Source organism: Rhipicephalus sanguineus, chromosome 1 (genome assembly GCF_013339695.2).
Source record: "Rhipicephalus sanguineus isolate Rsan-2018 chromosome 1, BIME_Rsan_1.4, whole genome shotgun sequence".
Taxonomy (NCBI): Eukaryota; Metazoa; Arthropoda; class Arachnida; order Ixodida; family Ixodidae; genus Rhipicephalus; species Rhipicephalus sanguineus.
This window is the reverse complement of record NC_051176.1, coordinates 300,901,781-300,917,565: the sequence shown is the minus strand read 5'-3', so window position 1 is coordinate 300,917,565 and position 15,785 is coordinate 300,901,781. Positions and strand designations below refer to the sequence as shown.

The following is a 15,785-nucleotide window of genomic DNA, read 5'->3' as shown; positions in this document are numbered from 1 at the left end:
CACCCGCACATGCACATTTCTAGAAGCTGGCATTGTCAGCTGCACAGTGCTAAATGAAATAAAATAACGGTGGAAGACTTTCATAATGGCTGTCATGTACTAAGTAATGCTTTCTTTATTACATATTCTCTGCATGGGTAGTGGGAATTCTTTCAAGCCTTGCTGAAGCCCCAACATGCGTATGGCTGTTCTCTACTGTGCACCCCTTGCACAGTGGAGAACACCCACAGGACACCCCTTGTGCACTTGTAGGGGGGGCCTGCAAACATCAGCAGTTACTGAGAAGATTTCAACGAAACAAGTTCAAAATTTTGTGTTGCATCATCACGAGTTTCTTGGGCCTGTTTAATCATCTTTGAACACACAAGATCAGTGTTGCCATTTTTTTACACAAACATGGGGGCCGATTGGCCGGAATAAAATATAATTTACCAGTCTCTAATGATTTACCATGTATGACTAATAATCAAGAATTATATTCACAAAAGGTTATTCTGCAAAAATAGTTTGCAAAAGGAAATTTCAGTCAATACTTGGCACTTGGCATATTATTAGCGAAAGCCAGAAGCCTATGGCAAAGTGGGATAACAAACGAATAGAACTGTGGATTCAGTCCCAGATCTGGTTATCATAACAGTGGTGCAACAGCTGCGCCAATTGCACCAGTTTGATACAATTCCTTATTTTTGCGCCAAGCTGAGCCAAAACCATCAAATTTGTTGAAATTGCTCCACGCTGCACCAAAATGCCTGACCAGCCTCAAAATTTTCTCAGTTGCGTTAATTTTAGCTAGGCTTGTGCGAACAGTAAATTTTAGGTTCGAAGCGAATAGTGATTTGGTCGAATAATTTCGAAGTGAATTCGAATAGTATATATCACATGTTATAAAGAAAAATGAGCATGTTTGTCATGACCCATCTAACCTGCGCAATATTTTTTTTTAAATTGAAACAAGGCATGTGCAAATGTAATTCTTTTTGTTTCAAAGGAAGTGGAAGCAACTTTGAATAGTAGCAGGGGTCGACTTTCGGTAGAATGCAAGTGATAACCAGTAAGATATGTTACGTTTTAAAATTTATTATACTTAGAGCATATAAGCCGGTATAAAAAGCTTTTAAACTTTAAAAAATGATGAATCGATGTGAGAGTAATATGTTCATTTAACCTTGAAGTGGGGCTTCGCGGCAGTGTTCATTTCCCCAGGATAGGTGTATTCATGGCATAGCACCCCTCCACTGCAGCGAAACCACCTTTACAGGGGGTTACATGCGGACTAATTTACATCTATTCGTTCATTTCGAATACTTCGAAATTTCCAATAATTTAAATTCAAATCGAAGCAAATTTGAATACGGTAATATTTGTTCGAATACTATTCGAAGTGCTCAAATATTTGCACAAGCCTAATTTTAGCAAGAAATGGAGGTCACGTTGGCCACCTGCAGTTTGGGCGTCATCATCCAATCCAATCCAGACGTGCAGATACTAACCGTAACAGCACTTCGCAAAAGTAAAGAAAAATGACAGCGGTTCTAAAATTTCCTGGCCTTGTTCTATCGCATGCAGAGTGCATTTTAAAGGGGTCCTGCAACACCTTTCTTAGTTACATTGGAATAGTCTCATTATTGACGTCATATGACTCTTCACGAGTCATATGCCGCAAAAATTTTTCGAATCCGTCAAGTCTAAGTGGTGTTACCAAATTATAGAGATCACATTCCGCAGCTTTCTCCCTCCACTCAACGCTGCGAGCGCGCGGAAAGCTGCGCGGGGCGTGAAGGGAGGGAGGGCGGAGGTGCGAGGAGCCGCCGAAGAGTTACGTCAGCGCCGGCGGCATTTTTCTTTTTTTCATTTTTTTCTCTCTGGCGTCTCGGCGCAACCACGTGGTCTGTGGCGCCACTTCTGGTCGGCTTGTGTGGTCGTCGTCGAGCGGAGCCCATCGCACCATGTATCGCACGTGCTTGAAAACTGCGAGTCGGTTTGGTAATGTTGGGTGTGCACCTCGAACTGCGTAGTGTTTTCATCGCTCTGCCAACCATGGACGCAAACCTGCGTGCGCGTTTGGAACGAATGACAGGTGAGATGGGTTTCGACCCACACCCCGATACACCGCCTCGTCGCACTGCTTGCGCTTGAATCGTATTCAACACGGCAAAGCTGCGTGCACCCTTCTCCCAGTGGCGGTACTTCGATGCTGTTTGCTCTTCGAATGCGGGCGCACAGTGAGTGCGGGCTGACAACAAAGAACTAAAGACTAGAAGAAAGGATTGTGGGGCATCGGGCCGGCACGGACCCATCCCCCGGCTGTCTGCAGCTACCGTGAAAATGCGAGTCTGCTTGGTTGCTGTGTCGCGGTTTCTCAGGATTGGAGACTACGGGGAGGATACACCGAGGTACAGCTCGATGACATACTGAACAGACAGCGAACAGGAGTCTCGCCATGCAGCGAACACAGGTATCCTAAACTAGCCGGAGCCGGCATTGTTATCGGAGATATGCTGCACCGCTGCCTCGGTCGGTCGTGAGAACGTGCCGACGATGCAGTTTCCAGCTGACGAGGCAACTCTCGAACGGCTGCCACTCTCAACGGCAACCGGCGATGGTCAAAAGCACAGAAATATTCACGATTTCGGCACTGCGCATGGTGAAGAAAACGCAACCACGCAACTACGAGCAGACGAGCTGTCGGTGAGACCGAAAGTGCTAATATTATTGTTTGTTCGGTGTTTTAACGGCATAACACAATATAAACATACATATTATCTACTTATTGAACTCAAAATTAACAACGAAGGTAATAATGAGGGTGTTATCATGATTATAACATCAGCCAATGGTGGAACTGCCGACAATCGCGTCATATATTGCGGACTAATATATCATTTGTCGTGAGAAGAGGGAGCGATTTTCAGCTGACTTTGAGAATTTATTGTAAATTCCAGGCCGCTCACTTCGCTATAATATTTGGCCCGCGTGTTCTCAGGAGCCTCGACTACCGATTGGCAGCGCTTTTTGACGCTGCTCAAAAAGTGTTGCGGGGCCCCTTTAAGCCACTTTCGCCGAGTACACCATTGCCCTGCGGAAAAGCGTACTAAGATTTAAAAGGGGCTGCTAGTACTAGCTGTCACAGGACACAGCACGCACTGTATATTTACACGTACTAGTCTGATCGCTGACGTCCGAAAAATTACTGGCACTCATTCAGAGCTGTGACGTTTCTGTGGCCCTGAGAAACAATAAGCAAAAACGTTCGCCAGTTTTCTTTTTTTGCCCCCCTTTTGTTCCTGCTTTACCAATCTCCCGAATTTCAAGGTCGCCAGGTTACCAGGTAAAAATAGCAGGTGCAGCACCTGTCAAATCATTTCACTGGCGCTGCAAATGTTAATGTGGAATTCGTCATTGTTTGCACTGTGGAGTGGTTCACCACACTGCTTTTTATTGAAATAGCAGTGCTCACGTGTACTGTGCATGAGTTAACTGATGTTGAATGGTTTGTACATATTTTTGTTTTCTTTTCTAAAAGTAAGCTTTCTTTGTTATACTGCTCCAAATTTGGGATTTCGTGCTCCAGAAGCAACATTTTGCTGCCCCAAAAATCGCTGCGAATTCTATTTCGGCAGTTGTATCCCTGTCATATAGATAGCTGCCACTGCTGAACTTTTCAGTGCTCCTATAATGTAGTGCAATCTGCAGCTGTCTGAGTGTTTTTTTTTTTTTATTGCGATAGCAATTATATATGGACAGTCTCGGCTGATTTTTGCCATCGCCGTCAAGCACCGTATATGTATATGGCTATTATATATATATATAAAAGCCACAAAGAAAAATAATTCAGAAAATCTTTCCGATGCGCGGAATCGAACGGGCGACCTCTCGCTTTGCAGCGCGCGGCGTTAGACGGTTAGGCCACCTACAGTACCGTCTTTCAGCATGCTTTCTTAGTCACCACATAGATGGCGCGACGTGCACGCGTGGCGCACTTTAAAGATCGTCGCCCTGCTCCTGTGAACACCGTTGCTCTTCGCCCTACAGGGCGTGGTAGCCTTCGTGCGCTTATCTCGAGGAAAGAAGGGGGGCGGCCGGGGTTGTGGAGCGGGGAGTTGTATGTCTTGTGCTTTCCCCGCGATGTCTGCGCTGAAGTCACAGAGCGTACGAAGGTCACTTCGCTCGCTGCAGTGGCCGCTTTGCGAAAGGAGCGCGCTGTTCAAACAGAAATAAGTAACAACTGTGACAGTTAGTTCGCGCTTGTCCTGTATGTACCTGTTCGTTCGTTTTGTGCGTCCTGCTTTATGTTTGAGCAGTGCGCTTCAAGTGTCGAGCTGTGACGCATTAGTTCGTGCTTGTCCTGTGTGCGCTCTTTTCGTGCGTCCTTTGGGCTCGAGCGACGTGCTCGCAAATTCGAGCTGCTTTCCGTTCTTCGCGTTACATTCCAATTTATTGCTGTCGCATTCATTGCTTCGTCGTTGCGGTGAAACTGTGACTTTTTACTTTGACCACTTTTGTTAAAACATGTGAAATTTACTCAAATAAGCCACTCTAAACAGATAAGATGCACATGCCAACATGAATTGCAAGAAAAAACAAAGCAAGCTCTTTGCTAATTAAGTTGATTTCATTATTCACCTTCGTAAGTACAAACTTTACCATGCATGTTTATAATGGAAACCTGAAGAGAATCGTCATGAAAGTCTAGTGAAGGGTTTCTACATTTTAATATGGCCATATAGTGCTGAAATAACTGGCATCAAGTCATTTATTGAATTTACCTGATTACACCGGCAGCACCGTGAAGTGCAGTTCTCTTCCTGGATGTAAAAGTGTGATACAAAGTGAAGCTGCCACTGCATTTCCATTTTCCTAGAGCTTATTCTGACTGGAGCTTTGCACAACTCCCAATTAGATGTGGAGTCACTTCTGCAGCAGTGGTGAAACAGAACACCTTATCTTGTGGGTGAAGTGTTATTGCATGCTGCATCGCCACAACAAGATTGAGCCACAAGTCGTGGTTTGTGATGTCGCATGTGTTATTAGGTGGGTCATTCCACATCAACTCTCCCAACCTCGGTGATCGACCATCTGCGATTCGACTGAAAAAAATTGAGGGCTATCCATATAAAGCAGGAAGTGTTCTTGCAAAATATTTTTCACAAAAAAAAAAATATATATATTTTTCAGCACTACAAGCCACATGAAAAGTTTTCAGGAATCCTTGACACTATGACTTGTAAAAATGCGTCGTAAAATGCGCTGCAGCAGAACTGGTGTTGCTATGTGAGGGCACCAGCTTCGGGGCATTTTGCACCTGCTTAATAATTTAGTCAATCAAGAAGCAATGCCCGCCTGTTGACATGTTGTTGCATTGTTTCATTGCTGCCATTGCCGTGATGCTCTAGGTAATTGAGCAGTTTAAGATTTACAAGCATGCATTTAATTTATTCAAAGGTTTAATTGTGATAGCACGGCTAATTGGGCTAGTTGGTACTTGTTCATTTTGACAGGATAAGGTGCGCACGCAAACACCTACACTAGAAGAAAGACGTGCCTGTGTTGCTTGTGTCTTTCTTCTAGTGTCTGTGTTTGTGTGCGCGCCTTATCCTGTCAAAATGTTTAATTGTGAACGGCATTAAATGTATGTGTCAATTAGAGTGATTTACCTTTTAATTGCATAAACCTTATATTTATTGTGTTGCTCGAGAAGTGAGAAATATTCAATGTGCAATTTATAGAACATTCTGAGATGTTCGTATTTGATTTTCAAATTTCAGTACTGGGACGCTTCGGCCTCTATGTCAATCTCTTCCACCTTCCAATATAAACGTATGCCCTAATTTTAATTAAGTGTAATTCTCGTAATTGATTGTAAATGTGATGCTATAGTTTTCCCTGCAAGTTATGGCTGCTTGGACAGATAATTTTCTACATAGATTTCATTAAAGTAACGTGTGCAGATATCTTGATAAAATTTGGTCCAAGTAAAAAAAAAATCATAGTTAATAGAGCAGTAATATTAATAAAAAAAGCTTCACTTGCTACTCAAAATCTGCACGAGTTGGAAGTTTGCACTCTTTCTGTCCTCTTAGTTTAACCTTTACCCTAGGGGTGTGCGAATATTCGAAATTTCGAATATTTTTCGAATAGTGTTTGCTATTCAATTCGATTCGCACTGCAATTTTACTATTCAAACTATTTGAACTTCCCAAAAACAAATACATCGAAATCCGATTGAAAGTGACCCCTTCAGGATTTCAATATGCTTCACGTCATTACACCCTCGTATTGCGGCAAAGCTGCCTTTCAAGCTACATTACGGTCGAAGTTTGCCAAGAGACAGTCAACGTCCGATTAGAAGTAGTGCCTAGATTTTCAATATGCTTCACCTCATCACAACTCGGTATTGCGGCAAAGCTACCTTTCAAGCTCCGTTACGGTCGAACTTTGCCAAGAGACAGTCAACGTCCGATTGGAAGTGGTTCCTAGATCTTCCATATGCTTCACCTCATCACACCCCGGTATTGCAGCAAAGCTGCTTTTCAAGCTCTGCTACGGATGTACCAACTCAAGAAAACGCTGGTTCCGACATGGAGATGAAAGATGTGGCAGAGGTGGGGGCTCAATTAATGCTGTTTTGGACCTGAAATTTGGGCAGGAAGTCTGAAAAAGGAGAGGCTGAGGAAATGACATCTTTGCCTATCATGTGTAAAGTGTTGTCGGCAAAACTTTGGTGGCACCAAATCATGTACATAAATACAATTCGGCCTCTACATTGCCTCATTCTTGATAAGACAACTATGAGTTACCACCTCGCCACTGCTTCATCAACCTAGCAAAAAGAAACACTTTCATGTTGCTATCTCATAAGAATATGCTTAGGAATCCTCTCTAATTTTTTTTCTGCATTTTTGCTTCGAAGTATTCGAGAAATATTCTAGAAATATTCTAGAAATATTCGAAAAATATTCGATTCGCACTCACACTTCAATATTCGAATTCGCTTTGCACCCAAAATTTTGCTATTTGCACAGCTCTACTTTACACCTTACACGTTTAATATTGGACTATGTACCGAGTAGTCCCACATTGCAGTTGGCACTTTCTCTCCCCCCTTTCTCTTCCCTACCTTTGCGCCTTACACCCTTTCATATTGAGTTTATGCACTTTGGCAGACACGATAGGGGATATTCAAAATGTAGAGTGCTGTTTGTCCTCAATGCCACAAGTGCCATCCGCCATCTTTTCTTGGGCACAAAAACGAAACTGATCGCGTATCACCACATTTGATCTGCTAGCTGCTGGTTTTTCACCTTCGTTCTGAGTCCCACTACTTCATATGCTGCACAAGCAGTGAGGGAGCTGTGACAATGCTGGCAATAAGGTAACATTGCTTTTAATCGAAAGTATTGATTATTTAGTAAAGCAAAAAAAAAGTATAGACGAGAACTAGTTTCGTCAATGAGATCAGCATTGCATATTGGTTCGGAATAGCAATTGGCGTGCATAAAAGCGACATTCAGCCTTAGTTCTCACCTTTCCGTTCATTTGATTTGCTTTCCCTGTGGCATGAGCTAGACTTGGCAAGCAACCAGTGATAGATTCGCTGCTCTCTGACATTACAGCATCAGAGCCCTGACAAAGACAAGCCCACTTGGCAGGCCAGTTGGTACATGCATACTGAGCATTACAGCGCACTGAGACGGGACAGAAAATGAAAAGGAGCACACATAAACAGCGCTGACTAACAACTGAGTTTATTATCACTAGACAAGCAATAAATAGGAAAACATATGTGACGTCACAGTACCAGCAAAAGGAAACACCCCCACTATCAGGTTTTTCACCGGTACACTTGCTTGAGTGCAAGTGTCCCTCGAGGAAACAGGTTTCTTTTTGTGAAAGGCCAACGGAAGGAGAGCTGACACATTCTTCATTTCTTTTATGAATCTCGAAGGCTTCCCGAAGTTCTCGTCTCAGCCTCTCCGCATACCGGCCTATCACTCTGCACTCTTCGAATGAAGGTCAGCATGCGCAGTCTGCAGCATGCACATTCTGCAGCGTTCGCGGCAAGAGTGCTCCCGGTAGAATTTCGGACGTGCCAGAAACCTCGTAGTGCTTGTTTCGTGCCAAGGAAATGCTTATTTTGAAAGAAAATCGCGTTTCAGTGGTCCGCACAGCATTAGCACACTTCAAATCACCCACCTGAACAGGCCTTCTGATATAGCAGTTGCCGTGCCCAACGTTGCCCCCCTTTTCTTCCCGGCTGCCGACGCTATGGTTTCTTGCACAACAGCGGCCATCAGCTTTGCCAAGACGCAGGCACGGGCCACTCCGAAACTGTATAGTTCACTGTAACGAAGCTTAGCTTGGCCAGCAGCAGCAGAGTATCAACAGTGCCAAAATAGCGAGAGCCAAGCACACGCAGCAGTACGCAATACCGAAACTACCACTGAGACGCGCAGCTCGGCGAAAACGGAAATTTTGAACCACTCGCGCCGTTCCCCATGGTAACAACGCCAAGAGGTTCTTTTTTCCATGAATCAAACAAAAACGAACGAGCAGCATTTTCTTACGTCTTGTGATGCACGGAAGGTTCCTTTTTTATTGAAACTAGTTTGATCACTAGTGGTTAATTGTAGGCTTGTGCGAATATTCGAACAGTTCCAATATTCGAACGATTATTACAGTATTCGAATTCGCTTCGAAACGAATTTAAATTATCCGAAATTTCGAAGTATTTGAAATGAACGAATAGACACATAAATCACATGTAACCCCCTGTAAAGGTGGTTTCACTGCATTGCAGGGGTGCTATGCCGTGAATACACCTTTCCATGGGAAATCCACACTGCCACGAAGCCTTATTTCAAGGTTATATGATCAAAGTACCCTCACGTCGATTCATCATTTCTTAAGTTTAAAAGCTATTTAATGGCTTATATGCTCTAAGTAAAGTAAATTTTTAAATGTAGCGTATTTTACAGGTTATCATTTGCATTCTACCGAAAGTCAAATCCTGCTACTCTTCAAAGTTGCTTCCACTTCCCTTTGCACCAAAAAGAATGACATTTGCACATGGCTTGTTTCAATTTTTAAAAATCTTATGCAGGTTAGTTCGGTCATGACAAATATGCTCTTTTTTTTCTTTATAATACGTGATATATGCTATTCGAATTAGATTCGAAATTATTCGACCAAATCACTATTCGCACAAGCCTAGTTAATTGTACTCTGGACTCTTGGCATCATCGGGATCATTTCCAAAATGTCCCACTCGTGGTGCACATTGTGTCCTGCATTTACCTTAATTTCTGAATTAGTAGGGCACCGCTGTTGATAATATTGACGTTTTAGACTTTCTCACACTTAGACCTTTCACTGTGACATAAATTATTTGCCCTTTAAGACTTGAGTCGCCTCCAACACTAGCTGCGCAGAAATACATGGCACATAAAGGCACCTAATCTAGCCTTTTAACCCACCACAGATTGGTACCTCCAAGATAGTGCCCACAAGCCTTGTATATGCTCAGCGAAGCCATGTGTAGCTGCAGCCATGCTAGAGAAGGTGCTTGATCGCCTAACCTTTAACATTGGGTGCGCATCAGGCTGCCCGCCTTCTTGGCTCACCACAGCATACAGGGAGCGGGGCACAGTATTGCTGCACTTGGTCTTTAAACTGAACATCGCAGCAGTAGCGGTATTTTGTAAGCATTCCTAAAACGGACGGAGGCGGTCCGTCCGTTTGAGTCGCACGTGACTAGTCAATGTGAGCACGCGATTCGTCGCGGCGCTTGTCACGGCTCACATTGACCAATCGCGTGAGACTCAAACGGACGGACCACCTCCGTCCGTTTTAGGAATGCTTACAAAATACCGCCGCAGCACTACGACACGGTGTCTTTCTGATATCTTATCTTGTCGTGTTTTGCAGCACTAGTTTCAGTGATCATTTTTCTTGGAAGTGACACCAATAATCATGCAAAAATTTGCCTGGAGTGCCCATTTAATCGCTGTTGCAATAAATAAAAAAACAGTTTTAGTTAACTTCTGAATGACTTGCAGTGGCAAAGCCGGTATATTATGTTTATTCATCTACAGTAAATATTAATATGACAAACTTAGTTTAGTAGAATTTTTTATGTGAGAACAGTGCCTCTAATGAGAAAACTATTATTTAATCTCCAACCAAAGTTATGAAAACACGTAAGAACCCAACGTTTTGGAACCGGCGTGGTTCCTTCCTCAGGGGGGACTGCGGCGACGTTGCAGCGGCGTCTTGAAGGCACTCTCGTGGCAGTCAATGACCCCACGCATTACCGCGGAGCGTAATCCATGTGCGTACACCGGGGGGGGGGGAGGGTTCCGAGGGAACGGTTGATGTTTTGAGTGGTTCGCTGAATGTGCCACGACTCCAGTAGTAATCTCCTCCTCCATTTGGTTTCACTTTTTCAAGGATGGCCGTTCCGTTGAAGTCTATTTTGTGGTCAAACGTCTCGGTGTGTTCGGCGACGGCGCTGCGCTCTTTGTTGAATTTCCGGACGTCATTGACGTGTTGTCTGATTCGTTCGGGTTGGAGATTTGGTTGGAGATTAAATTATAGTTTTCTCAGTTTACTTACCCGACCAGACAGACTTCTGTCTAATGCTTACCTTCAGTGCCTCTAATGCCTGCTATTTAGCTCAGCAGGCATGGCGGAATTGAAGGAAGCAACTCTGATTGCTTCAGTGCGAAGAAAATTGTGTTTTTATACGCATTTCTGATGATGTGGAAACCTGCAGGGCTGATGCTGTACAAAAATACTAATCGAAGAGGTATCATACTTGATGTAGCTGATAATGCCTTAAATACATACATTGCTACATTTTTTTTTCAACAAATGAGAAGGAGTGAAGAAGTTTGAAGCAAGCAACATGAAACATCAGCGTTTATAACAATGCACAGAATTACACTGTGCCAGCAAACAGCATTTGCTCATTAGCTTAGAGTACATAAAGCAGTAGGTGCTTTGTGCCAGGCAAATGTAATGAAATGTATCTGCCATTTGGTTTTAATGCTTTTTCATTTTTTATTTAGGCACACTAGGAACAGCAGATCTTGAGTTCCGTGGATCACTTGTGCTAAGCCAAGCAGATTTTGATGGCATAATGCAACCATGTACAATGCTATTACATTGATTTTCATGGAGAGACACTCATTTACACAGTGCACAATGCTAGGTGTTCAAGTGAGGTAGCCCATACATTTGATGGATGAAAAAGCTGAGCACAGTTCAGCCACCCCATGAACATGGCAAAGCAAAAGTGTCACATGGCGCTACAGCTAGCTGGCATTACTCCAAAGTGCAAGTGCAAATACCAAACTCAGTGCAGTGCCATACTGAACCATGGTGAATTTCATTTCTTAGTTATGATGCTGTGGTAACTGCTGTGATAACATGGTAGTGATGTTGTGCACGAGCCATTTCGTGATGCTTTAGCATGCATTTGGACTACTTGTGGTTTATTTTGGTGCTGGAACAGTCTGTCTTTAATAAGCAGCTTGTGAAGCCAATAAAGTGAATGCCATGAGCACTCACTTTATTGACCCTGCCAATAAAGGAACACCAACATCAATATCACCATCAGCACTTCTTGTTTTTGTAATAATGTTGTGGTTTGAGATAAGTACAGCACCTTTTATGATCTGCTTCCCAGGGCAAACCTGTGAAACCCAAGTGTGCTGTAAACCCTGCCAGCCTACAACAAATGTCATACCCAGGAGTGATCTCCAGCAGCTTTTATGGGTAGGTGTTATTGCTTACCTTTGTTCAGCTGGTCTCAAAGGGAACACGGAAGAGAAATGTTTTACTGGAGTGTTAAATCACACTTCCGGAATATACCAGAAACCATTGTATTCTTGAGTGGCATCTTGGTAAGTTGAAAAAAATGAAAGACTGGTTTGAAGTAATTACCTCTGGGGTTTTGAGTCCAAAAGAGGTACCAGTGTGGTTTTTATTTATTGCACTCCAATTTTGTTCTGGTTCTGCTGTGGTCCAACGAGAAATAAAATGTGATTGCTTGTGAACTACAGTTCACAAAGCTGAACCAGTTCGGCAAACTCAACTGCGTCCTCCCTCTTGGTGACATGTTAGTGCTATTGACTTCTTACACACATGCGATAGTTTTTGTCAGGTCGAGGGAGAGATTGACTCCTTGGAACATGGAAAGGCAGCAACAAATGTTTTCACATAAACGTCAGTTCATGCAGTTTGTTTGTACAGCTAAATCCGGTATTGTCCTTCAATGTTCCTGCTTGCTGTGTGTTTGGGATGATGTGAATGACAGAGCAAGCAATATTTGGTCATTCTTGACAAAAGATAGTAAATTTTCTACTGCATGCAGTTCAATAATATTTGGCTCACATGTTCACAGGAGCCTTGACTGCAGCTTGGCAGTGGTTTACGGCTGTTTTCAAGAGGTGTTGCAAGGCCCCTTTAACCTTTGACTGCTGCATTAATGTGTTTTTGTTGCTACTGAACTTTTTTCACATGTTGGTTTAGTGGATATTTATACTACGTAAATACTGGTTTCTCACCCTTGCTTCCTCCCATTTCAGTACTATTTGTGAACACTTCATGAATTTTTTCATCTCTCATAGTCTGAACGAGCTTGCCACATTGGCCGTGGTTATGGCTGCCCTTACAGTGGTTGGTCCAAGCTGTATTTTTGTGCGTTGAGTCAGCTTTACATTTCATGCCACATAGAAGCTGCTGCTTTATTGTGGGAAGTGCACTGTCGCATTGTACGCAAAACCAGTGATCTCTGGAATGGCAGTGGTCGTGCAAGAGTAGGTGCCTGCATTATTTTTAGGGGTGTGCAAATATTCCAACTTTTGAATATTTTTCTAATAGTGTTTGCGATACGATTCGCATCGAAATTTTACTATTCAAAGTATTCAAACTTCCGGGAAATAAACATAACGGTTTCATTCGCTAAAAATAAAATCAGCACTAAATGATATTTTAAAACTGTGGCATGCACCTGTATTGACGGTCACATGAAAAAAAAGACAAGCACAAAGCACCGTCATGGAAATTTAATTTCATTCTGCTAGCAGTTCCTTTCCTTCAGTGATCCAGTCTGGCTTTAAGGTCACTTATGGATATGCCTTGATCGCGTGCCGCTTCAAGGGCCGTTATATTGACAAGCTCGATGTCTACACGGAGCTGCTTGAAAGTGCCTGCGAGCTTGTCATCGAGGTTCGGATATTTTCCCGTTTTTCGTCTGCGCAAACTTTTCCTGGTCGACGCGCAGCCGTGGATCTCCTTCCTTTGTTTCCACCACTCGGGGACACAGGCTTTGGGCATGCAAAATAGACGCGATGTAGCTGTCCTCAGCGTGCGACATAACCTTTTTTTGATATCAGCTTTCATAATAAAAGGGGCGTGCACCATTTGCGTTTCACTGCGAATAAATTAGATGCAGGCAGACCGTAGTGGAGCACGAAATGAGCCAGCGTGGACTTGCTCTAGAATGCGTTCCATCGCCATGGTAATATCACTACATCTGCCGCTGACGGTCCATTGCTCCGTTGCTAATGCCGCGAACGTGGTTTTGATTTCGTACTCGATCGATCAACTCGTTTTGCAAAACGTGCTTTCTGAATGATGTCTTGGCGCCGCGAAATCAGCCTGCAATATAAAATTCGTTAGTATCGCTCTAGAAATGGTGAAATATCAAGTTATTAAGGCTCATGCGAATATTGCACGTTAGGTCATTCGCGTCACTACGTGACAGCTATCACCATAGTTTCGTTTTCACACAGCGGGCAGTACGCTGCCACCAGACATATTGGTTACTGTGCAAAACGAATTGTTTTGTTTTTGGCCATGTTTTGTGCTACATTTTAGCATGAATGCGTTACTTGGCCAGATTTGTGAAAGCACGCATTCGCCCGGCATCCGCAAAAGCCGTGTGAGTAAAATGCGGCACTGACGCCGGTGCCAACGTGTAAAGTGTTGTCAACACCACTTTAGTTGTAGCAAATCATGTAAATAAACACAATTCAGCCTCTGCATTCCCTCATTCTTTATAAGACATCTAGGTAACACCACTTAGCAGCACCCCTCCAGTGCTTCACCAACCTAGCCAAAAGAAACGCATTCATGTGCCTATCGTGTAAGAATATGCTTAGGGACCTCTGCAACTTTTCTCTATGAGTGAAAAACAGCGCTAAAAAGACAGGACAAGAAAGGACACGAGACCACAGCGTTGACTAACAACCAGATGTGTTTATTTCATAATTAAGTCAGCATAAGTATACTCCACCATCCTTAAAAGATGGGTGGCAACCGCACTCCTTACAATGAAGAGATAACTGACTGTCTTGAGCTTGTTTCTGAACCTTGTTCGAATGCTCACGCATGCGGTCATTAGCACACCGCCACGTTTGACCGACATAACGCCCGCCACGCTGTTCGCTGTGTTGTCTTTGTAAATGCTGTCATCAGAGCATGCATTTGATGAGCTTTTTTCTTTGTTGGATGGAGGAACGTAATTTCACTCTTGATCACTTTCCACAAAGCTAGAAGAATCCATTAGAATGCTCATGGCGTCCACACCGCGCGCATTCTACGGGACTACCTGACAATCTTTTCCACTGTTGTATGTTGAGCCACTTCTGGAGACTGCAGTGAGATAACAGTCGCAAGCACTTGTGCCACTATCCAAAAGATGGTGCTACAAATATTTCTTAAACAAGAATGTGCACAGTTTAAAATGCCTTGGCAGGCTCTCCCGACAGTGGATCGGACAGAGCACTCCGCGATGATGAGCACTTCCTGACAGCGAACTGCAAAGGGTCAAAGACCCATTTTGCCAGCTCAAATAACATTTGGGGTAATTTTTGCAACTATACCCCAAATTCTCAGTCATGTAATACTCGCCAACAGCTTCTAGTTCTAGTTTTTCGTACAGTTCAACACTTTTACCTTTGTTTCACAATCCCCCCCCCTCCCCCTTCCCCCTTCTTTTACAGACAACTGATGCGCTATTGCTTCCCAGATGTTTCACTGGACCAACTCTCGTGCCTGGAGTTGATGTGTGCCCATGAAAATAGTGTTCCTGCGTCCACTATATTGGAGCAGCTGCAACTCTTACCCTCCTCATTGAGGGACCTCTGCGTCTGAATAAGCCTTCTTTTCAGCCTTGCCTATGGTTTCTTTTGGCATGCTATGTGCAGGAACACAGCCTTGGAAGCATTTGTTCACTCACAACGAACTGCATTTTTATTTGAACTGTTAAAAAGAAAATTTTAAGTAGTTCTTAAATTTTGTTCACTCAGATTTCACATCAAGGTCATATCTCTTGGTTCACATTGTTCAGTAAAACAATTGGCATGTCTCCTTCAGAGCAGTGCAGACCAAAATACAGAGTCTTTTAACTAAATAACTAAACTAATTTGGGTCCAAACAAAGCAGTAATAAATTCCAAACCATTTAAGTTAGTATGAAAAAGCTGGTTCCTGTATGCATTCATTCATACATTTAACCTGAAAATGCAAGATGTGCTTGCAGCAGCCCTCTCCCCCCTCCCCTTTTTTTAGTAGACAACCCTCATAAACTGCAATAAAATTTGTTGCGTTCAGAAAAGCAGTGTGAAGTAATTGTGGAACCTTGAAAGAAAAATGCTTCATTTTGGTCGCTCTGGTTGATAACACAAGCACTGAATCTTAAGACACACAAACGTGTACACACACACACACACACCACAATATATATATATATATATATATATATATATATATATATATATA

The 15,785-nt window shown here is 43.2% G+C and overlaps 1 protein-coding gene across 1 annotated transcript in view; it reads left to right on the top strand.

Moving 5' to 3' along the window:
- The window catches only part of LOC119379374 (uncharacterized), a 53,348-nt gene extending 38,025 nt beyond the window's left edge, over positions 1-15,323 (top strand). Inside the window, exons 13-14 of the mRNA XM_037648687.2 lie at positions 11,687-11,775; positions 15,009-15,323. Coding sequence (XP_037504615.1) covers positions 11,687-11,775; positions 15,009-15,159 — 240 coding nt within the window. The 3' untranslated portion in view covers positions 15,160-15,323. The remainder of the gene's footprint in view (positions 1-11,686; positions 11,776-15,008) is intronic.
- Positions 15,324-15,785: the final 462 nt, after the last annotated feature.